The 9023-nt window shown below is 48.2% G+C and overlaps 1 protein-coding gene across 1 annotated transcript in view; it reads right to left on the bottom strand.

Annotated features, from left to right (window-relative positions):
• The window catches only part of EIF3M (eukaryotic translation initiation factor 3 subunit M), a 25491-nt gene extending 18346 nt beyond the window's left edge, over positions 1 to 7145 (bottom strand). The window contains exon 1 of the mRNA XM_069091366.1: positions 6980 to 7145. Coding sequence (XP_068947467.1) covers positions 6980 to 7021 — 42 coding nt within the window. The 5' untranslated portion in view covers positions 7022 to 7145. The remainder of the gene's footprint in view (positions 1 to 6979) is intronic.
• Positions 7146 to 9023: the final 1878 nt, after the last annotated feature.

The raw sequence follows: 9023 nt of genomic DNA, 5'->3' as shown, positions 1-9023 counted from the left end.
ATTCCCCTTAATGGGTCTCCCGGCTTCCAGTGTGTCAACTCTGACCCATCCTCCATACAGCTGGCAAAATAACCTGCCCAAGGCATAACCACTGTGTCGTTCAATATCTCCCAAACACATATTGCTCAGCCTAGCATTTTTCAAACCATTCAACTTCCCTTTATGAACTCTATTATTTCAGCCAAATTGGAGACCAAGCTGCTCCTTGAAGGTGGCATGCAAACCCCATTTTTCCTGTTTTCACTCAGTGTCTCATTCCTCTCTTTAGAGCTATCCTCTTCTATGGGAAGATGACTCAGGAAGAAGAAACCTGACTTCCCCACACTGAAGTGTTCCCTGATACCTTCCCAGCTGCTAATGTCTATTCCCTTCTAAAATCGTCTGTATTATATTTATCATGTATATGTCATCCCCCTGGTACGGTACAAGCTCCTTGAGGGCAGCCCTATGTTGTCCTTTTGTTCCCAGCACCTAGGATAGTGCTGGGCACTGTGGCACTTAATATGTGTGCTCGATCATCACAATCTCTGAATTAGGGTTTACTGTACTCATAAAACAACGCAAATGCTGTGCCTCACATTAACATTTTATTAAATTTGGCCTATTTTCCTTTCAAATTGGCTTGAATCTCAGAAAAGTCTCACTAAGTACATGGCTAGACTATCTGAACTGTACTACAGCCAAGAAGGGAGGAAGTGGTGGGGCAGAAGTTCACTTTGCTGACACTGCTACTGTGACATTGTCACAGGCAAGGAAAACCACCCAAATGGGAATGTCCTGGGCAGAACAGAGCCAGGCACTTCCATCTTCTGGCCTGCATCCCTTTCTGATATCTCCCTAATCCTTCATGTATTTAAATCCTGCATTTCTCTTCCTTTTTCCATTTCAGGGGAATAACAAAGGAACATCAAGGGATATGTAAGTATAATAATAAAATTAAAATATGAGTCTTGATGTTTAAAAAAATGAAATCAGAGTGGGGCTAAAAGGGAATTAGGCTATGAAAATTATGTATCTAACATCTCTCTGTATGTCTTTGAGAAGTGCAATACTTGTCAGTCAGCATTTATTAAGCGCTCACTATATGCCATGCGCCATGCTAAGTGGGGATACAAAGAAAGGTAAAGAAGAGTCCCTGGGAGCGCTCAAGGAGCTCGCAGTCTGGCGGGCAGGGGCATAACAACATACAGAGAGATGCGTACCCAAGAAACAGCTACACAAAGTGCAAGAAGAAGGCAATCGCAGGGAGCCACTTCAGGCAGATGGACAGTTTTGTTCTTAGGAGTGAGATGAGGAACAACTGGCAAACAGGGAGTCCTATTAGTAAATGGACCAGTAGTGAGCTGTGGGCAAAACGCTGTTTGGAGGTCTAGAGATTGGAAAAAAAAAAAGCCAATGGCTAACCCAATCAGACACACACATTAAACTGGTTAAACGGACAGTGTTGGAGGGGGGTGAGGTGGGGTAGGGGGCACTCTAAGGTCTCCCTTCCAGCCATAACTCCAGGCTATCGTTATGACTGCTCCATATACGAAGATGTTTATCTTCCTGCACAATGAGCTTTTTGGATACACTGCTCCCTACCTTGACGGCAACCAGACCAGAGAACACTTAACTATGAATAGAAATATAATGTTGTTGTCAACCCAAACATGCAATGGCCAGATGGTCAATTAACTAGTGCCATGAATATTAAGTCACTGCCACCCAAGAGGCATTGGTGCCAAAGGAACTTATATTGTAAAGTAACTCATATTATTATAAATGGGCTATCAAGCAATCAACAAGCTTTTACTGGGTCTGGGGTGGTCAGGGAGACCTAGCACCTCTGATGTGAGGGCTGCTGATATCCATCTTTGGTTCTAAGAAGCTGTAGCATGTGCAGCAGTCACACACCCTGGTAAATCGTCTTAGCAGATGGGCTAAACCAGGCTGAGGGTAACTGACAGGCCTCAAACCTGTCCCTGACTTAAGGGAATGTCTGCCCTAAGACAGCCATGCACTGTGGAGGGCTTAGAGCTTGGTCAGACACTGAAGATGCCAAGGTCATCCACTGCATCCTGGGCCATCCTCTCTTAACTTTTGTCTTCCTACTGGACTTGAATGACTCAGAAAGAGAGCAAGGTTGATGACTGTGCAACTCTACCTCACTTAAATCCAATTCAGGGATCAGTCAAGACATCACTCTCTGATATCACTGGTCCTTAGGCACAACAGGAGAAAGGGACACAGTTAAAGTGCTGGTCTGCTCTCTAGTAACCACACTAAGCAATGCTGCCTAATGATGAGATTTTACTTGCCTCAGGAGACAGAAATAAGAGCAACGGGTAGAGGCTGCAAAGGGGCAAATTCAGGTTTGGTGTAAGGAAAAACTTAACAGTTAGTTATCTAACAGGAACGGACTGCTTCAGAAGGTACTGAACTCCCCAAAGGTCTTATGTAGGTATAGGCTGGCCTTAATAGCCCAGATTTTCATATATAGACATACTTGTCTGTTCACATATTGTTTTCATCCAAATAGAATACAAGTTCATAGAAGGCAGGGACTGATTTTTGTTTGTTTCTTATCCACAATGCACTCTTAAATGGAGGCTGGATTTGAGTGCCTCTAAAATTTCTTTCACTCTGTGACTTCATGAAGGTAGTGATGTGACATATGTGAGAGAATATCGTCCAAACAAATCAGAAGACACTCACTTTTTGTCCACATGTGAATCATCTCTAGTGTTTATTCAATGAAAATAGTTTTCACCTACCATCTTCACTGGCCCCAGGTACTAAAGTAATGAATCAAGGTTTAAAGCAACAAGATATAAATCAGGATTTGATTAATCTACTACCTATCTTAGAGATGGGAAAATCATGACCTGATTTAGAAATACTAAAATATGATTACAGGACTACAGATTCAGAGGAAAAAGGCACCTTAAAGGTCACCTACTCTTTCATTTTAAGAGGTGGTACTTCTGCTTGCCATGGCAAACCTCTCCATGACCCTATTCCATTATTCTTCTCGACAGCTTAACCCTATCATCCAAACTCTCTAATTCAGCCAGTTTAGTCCACTGTCACCTTCAGGGCTAAAGAGGTTAGAATCATAGAACCCTAGAGTTTAAAGGAAGCACAAATGGTTATCAGTCTACTGACTGCTTCTCTACTACCTACAAACACATCCCAACTTCCTTATCCTCAAAAATCTCTCACTTGATCCATTTGCCCCTGCTATAGTCCTGTATCTCTCCTCTTTTTTACAAATCAACTTCCTTCCCTCTTATTCTCTTAACTCTTCAATTTGGCTTCTGACTTTATCATTCAATCAAAACTGCACCCTTCAAAATCACCAATGATCTCTTTAAATGCTAAATTTAATGGCCCTCTCTCATTATTCATCCTTGACCTCCTTTAAGTCTCTGTCACTGCTGGATCATCTTCTTCTCTCTGGGTTTCCATGCCATCACTCTGTCCTGTTTCTCCTGTCTCACTACCCCTAAGTTTCCTTTGCTGGATCTCCATTAAGGTTACACCAGCTAATAATGGTGGGTGTCCCCACAGGACTCTGTCTTGGTCTCTCTTTTCTTCTCCCTCTTTATTATTTCATTTGGTGATCTCATCAGCTCCCATGTATTTAATTATCATCTCTATGCCTATGATTCTCAGATCTACTTATCCAGTCCAGACCTGTCAGCTGACCTTCAGCCTCACATCTTCAAATGACTACATTTGGCATCTCAAACTATGTTCCACAGACATCTTAAGGTCAACCTATCCCAAACTGAGCACATCTTTCCCCTAAACCCTCCTCTCTTCCTTTCTTATTCCAGTCAAGAGTGACCTCCCAGACATGCAGGCTTAGAAGCTAGGTGTCAACCTCACTCTCTCACCCCTTATATATCCATTAATTCAATTGCCAAATCTTGTCTCCTTTATGTTTCTATGCTCTGACACCAGCCACCTTGGTGCAGGCCCTCCTCCCCTCAAACCTGGACTATTGCAATAGCCTGTTGGACAATTTTCTTGACAAAGCTTCTCCCTATTCCAGTCCATCCTCCATTGAGCTGTCAAAGTGATCTTCCTAAAGTGCAGTCTGACCATGCCACTTCTCTCCTCACTTCCACTCAATAATTTCTGGTGGACCCCATTACCTCCAGGAATAAATAACTTTAGCTTTTAGAGGCTTTCATAAACTGGTCCCTTCCTACCTTTACAGTCTTCTTCCCTCTTAATCTTCTTTGCTCCCCCACCCACCTCCTTATCCCTCCATATAAATGTAATCCAGAGACACTGATCTCACAAGATCCATCATCTCCAGATTCTAGATTTTTTCAACAGTCTTCAGTCTCAAGAGCTACCTCCATATCTCCATGAAATCTACTGAAAAATCTCTTCTTCCTTTATCTCTATGAAAATCAAAGCATTTAATTGTATCCTAACACCGAATAGTAGGAAATACCTATCACCACTACTATATCTATCTTTTTTCTTTTCTCAATTTTTACTTAATGGCCCACACTTTTTCATTCTCTCCTGCCAATTTAGTCCACTGTCACCTTCAGGGCTAAAGAGGTTAGAATCATAGAACCCTACAGTTTGAAGGAAGCACAAATGGTATTTCATTCTATCTTGGATACAAGTCTTTTCTGTTAATCCCTAGCTTCCAAAAACACTTCATTACTTAAAATTCTAACTTCTTGTTAAAGAGAAAAAAAAGTTTTAAAACTTCAACTTCATCATTTCTTTTTTTCACTGCATTACCAAAAAGAATTTCAACAAGATTCAAATGAAACTACTCACAGCTGGAGTGTTATTTTATCTCAAATATACACTTTATCACCTGACAATTAATTCTTTACAAGGAAAGGACAATCACAAAACAGAAAACAACACTTGTTGCTGCACAGGCTGTCCCCCACATCTCTAATGCATTCCTTCCTCACATTCATGTCTCAGAATCTAGCTTTAAGGCTCAGGGATGCCTCAGCTTCTAGTGTCTCCCCATCTCCCATCACTTTCTAGTTTATTTTTTATATACTCTGCACATGCATTAGTATACAGGATTTCCCCTGGCAGAATGTCTTCCTTTGAGGGCAGGGGCAGTTTTATTTTTCTCTTTGTATCCCCTGCACCTAGTATGTAATAAAATGACTGATTAAACCCTTCGAGCCACAGGGAAAACACTAAAGAAAGGCGAGCCATAAAAATACAAGTTTCACATAGATCAAACAACTGCCGCAGTCGCAGATGAGTATCTTATAAATTAACACAATAAAAAGTACAAGGTGTGACTATCATGAAATAGCATAAGTCAACAATATGGACCAGTTCGATTCTGAAAATGTGCTTTATATCTATTTATATACCTATATATAGTAAAGTTTAAAACTGCACTAAGACTTTGGGCATCCTGAACCAGTGGCACAGCAGAGAGGAGATCAGCTAGTTAGCTTTGGAGTTGTTTTTCCTCTTGCATATTCTTTTTATAAGATCCTTGGCATGTCACTTAGACTCTTCTTGCTGCCAAAAACATGTATTCTACTTGTCAGTTACAGAGAAATTGCTGATCTGCTCAGTGAAGGTAATTTCCAGATAAGATTTTAGATGGAGAGTTGGAGTGGAGTGGACCTTAACAATGATGGTGTCAAGCCCAATTCTCCATTTTAGAGATAAAGAAGCTGAGCCTCAGAGATGTTTAGATACTTTCCCAAGGCCACCCTGGGGGTAAATGTTCAACTAATGGCTAAACTAAATTCAACATGTTTAAAACTAAACTCATCTTTTCCCCCAAACCCTCACCCTCTTCATATTTTCTTATGACTCCAGAGTACCACCATCCTCCCAGTTCCCCAGGCTGACAACCTCCCTGAGTTGTCAGTTGATACCCGAGAGTCTGGTATCAAACCTGACTCCTTCCTACCTCCCTGACCCTCCAGCACCCGGGTCTGAAACCTTATCCCACCAAGTTACTTGGCAGCTGCTAGTGCAGCTACCTAATTCAAGGCCTTCCCCACTCCAGGAGATCCTCCAGCTGCCAAAGTGATTTTCTTAAAGCACAGACTCCGCTATGCCACTGCCTTCCTCAAACTCCAGTGGCTCTCTATCTCCTCCGAGATCCTTCATAACCTGGGGCTCCCCCCCAGTCTTGTGCCCTGTACTCTCCGACTGAGTGACAGCGGCCTCCTGCCGGTTCCAAGAACGAGACACTCCCCCGCCTGAAACGCTTCTGCCCACTAGGTCTTCCTCTAGGCTCCCACCTGGTACAAGAGGCCTCTCCCAATCCCTCTTAACCCTGGTGCCTCGGCTGCCGTACCTCCCATTAGAGGGGAGCTCCCCGAGGGCAGGGCGGCGCTTAGTGAATGCCGGCCCCTCCGTGCCCAGCACGCGCTTTTACGAGGCCCGAGCCCACGCATCCCTGTCACGCCGGGCGCTCTGTGAGCAGCCACAGACACCCCCCAACTTCTCCTCTCCGCCCCTCCCCCAGGGGAACCCTCTGAGCGCCCCACAACGCCTCCGGCTCCAGAGCTCCGCAGGGTCACAGGCTTCCTGGCTAGGAGGGAGGTCAGACACCATCTCTAGTCCAACTTTCCCATTTTACAGATGAGGAAACAGGAGGCCCAGAGAGGGGGCGTGACTCGCCCACAGTCACACAGCGAGGAAGTGGCAGAGGCAGGACCAGAGGCCGAGTTCTCCGTCGCCAATCCCGCGTGGGCTCCGCTCTTCTCTCGCGGACGAAAACTAGGGTTCGCCCAGGTAGAGGTCCCCGCGCCCCTCGGCGCCCGCTGCCCGTCCGTGTCCGAGGGCTCGGTTCCTCACCCAGCCCCCCAGCACTGCCCCCCCCTCACACTCCCCGTCCCGCGTCCACCACCAGCCCCAGGCCTCAGGCTCCGCTGGGCCCCGCCCGGCCGACCCCAGACTGGCGGCTCCCTGGGCCCCCGCCTCCGCCCGCTCCGAGTCTCCCGAGCCCTGCGCGTCCCCCGGCGCCGACCTGGTCTTCCTCGGTGATGTCGATGAAGGCCGGGACGCTCATGGCGAAGGCTCCAGGAGCCGCCGCGGCCTCCACTCGCTGCACCACGCCGACCGGAAAAGAGGCCTGCGTCCGGCTCTGCCGGCGCACAAGCCCTTCCGGGTCACCGCGAAGCGGGTCATGGGAGCGGGAAGAGGCGGGGCCGCGGGCCCGGGAGGCGGCCTCTCCCCCGCGCGGGCTTAGCGTCCTGGTCCCGCCCTGCCGGGGCTGGACCCCTCAAGACCCCCGGCGGCCGCTGCCCTGCCCGGTCCCTCACAGCATCTCTCATAGCTGCCCAGGAGAGGCCGAAAGCTACCCCATCCCGCCTTCCTCTTCGGAGCCCCGGAAACGGCATCCAGCCTGGCTCGTCTCGTTTTGGTCCATGCGCAGAGTCTCCTCTGCGGCCCCGACAATGACCCCTCTAGCGATCCGTCGCTCCTCTGGGGTGACGACGATGGCTGTAATGCTCCCTCTCTTTTCCCCTCCCCCCCTTCGCAGTCCGGGCGCGCAGGCGTGAGCGGCCACGTGCAGGTCCTGGCGCGAGCTTCCAGCCTGGCTAGAGACCTGCCGAGTGTCTGAGAGGCCGAGGTGGCTGGAGGCTTTTATCAGTCCGAGGCTGATGCGGCAGCTGACCTGCCGAATGACCCTGGGCAAGCCACTTACCCTCTGCCTGCCTCAGTGTCCTCAGCTGTAAAGTGGAGACAGTAACCTCACCCCCCCCCCCCCCCCGTGGTTGTGAGTCACATGAGATAGCCTGTAAAGCGCTTAGTGTGGTGCCAGGCTTGTGGGCCCGGAGCCGCGGGCAGGTGGGCCCCGGCCTCCTGGCGATGCCCACCAGGCCCTCCAAGCACCAGCCAAAGCGTGCCTTCTGCGGGAAGCCCTGCCGAAGCCCCCCGGCCTTCGCCCTTCGTCTCGGCCATTTCCCATTTGTTCTCTAGCTCGTGCCCCACCACTGGTCGGGGTGCCAGGCCCGCCGCTCCCCCTTTTTGGTACCCCGGCATTCAGCACTGAACCCGAACCTAGAAGGGGCTCAGTAACTGCTAGTTGGCTGACTGACTGACATGAGAAGATGGACTGAAACGTGGAACCTGCTCCCGGAAGCCAGGGCCCTCACTGCCCAGTGCTGACCTGGCAGGGGCTCCAGACCCGGGCCCTGAGGCTACCCGAGGAGAGAAACTCCCGTCTCTGATTGAAGGGACCTCCCACCCAAACAGAGGTCTCCTGTCCTTCAGCGATGTCAGTGCTCTGAGGAGGGTGACGGTGCCTGAGACCCGAAAAGACTCAGTCCGTGAAACAGGCAGCCTGCCTTTCAGCTTCGCCTTTTGTTGGCACGTGTGTTCGAGGTTGGTGACTGCGGTAGACAAGAGTATGGCAGCACATCTGCAGGGCGGGTGCAGCCGATCAGGACCTGGTGTCCGAACTTGGCCCATCCGGATGGGCCTGATCTATGCTGGGGTGAGGATGCATTGACCCACATACCTGGCAAGAATGCTGCAGGCCCACTGCGCCTCCCTACATCAAGCCTAAATCTATTTCTGCAATTTCCACCCATTACTCCTAGTGTGCCCCCTAGGACCAAACAGAACGAACCTTTAGGTGACCATTGTGAGTTTTATACTTGAAGCCTTTCTCTCTAACTAACTATAATCCACTGGAGCTGTGCTACAGTGATCTCCATATTTTGGTATCGTGGTTGGCCTTTTTTTTCCTTCTTGCATTTTCCCCAAGCACTTGGATGGACCATTTCAGCTCCAAAATAAAAGGTGAAATTCCAGATGTTGTCACGTTTGGACAGTGTTAGGTTTACAGACATTTGTCAGCTTCTCCAAACCTTTCTTCTTCTCCAACTTCTTCAGCTGTGGATGTTGCCACATACTTTACTGAGACTACAAAAGCCATCTATCTTTAGTCCCTCCTTCTATACCTTTATATCATGTGTCAAACATGCTGCCCTCAAAGGGATCCCACAATATTTCCCAAGTGCTATCCAAACCATATTAAAACACAATTGGAAAATAACAACATA

Source organism: Petaurus breviceps, unplaced genomic scaffold, assembly GCF_028583685.1.
Source record: "Petaurus breviceps papuanus isolate PSGF00001 unplaced genomic scaffold, PetGlider_PUasm1.0 188, whole genome shotgun sequence".
Classification (NCBI taxonomy): Eukaryota; Metazoa; Chordata; class Mammalia; order Diprotodontia; family Petauridae; genus Petaurus; species Petaurus breviceps.
Note: the sequence above shows the minus strand (reverse complement) of the source record. Positions and strands in the feature narration are given on the sequence as shown.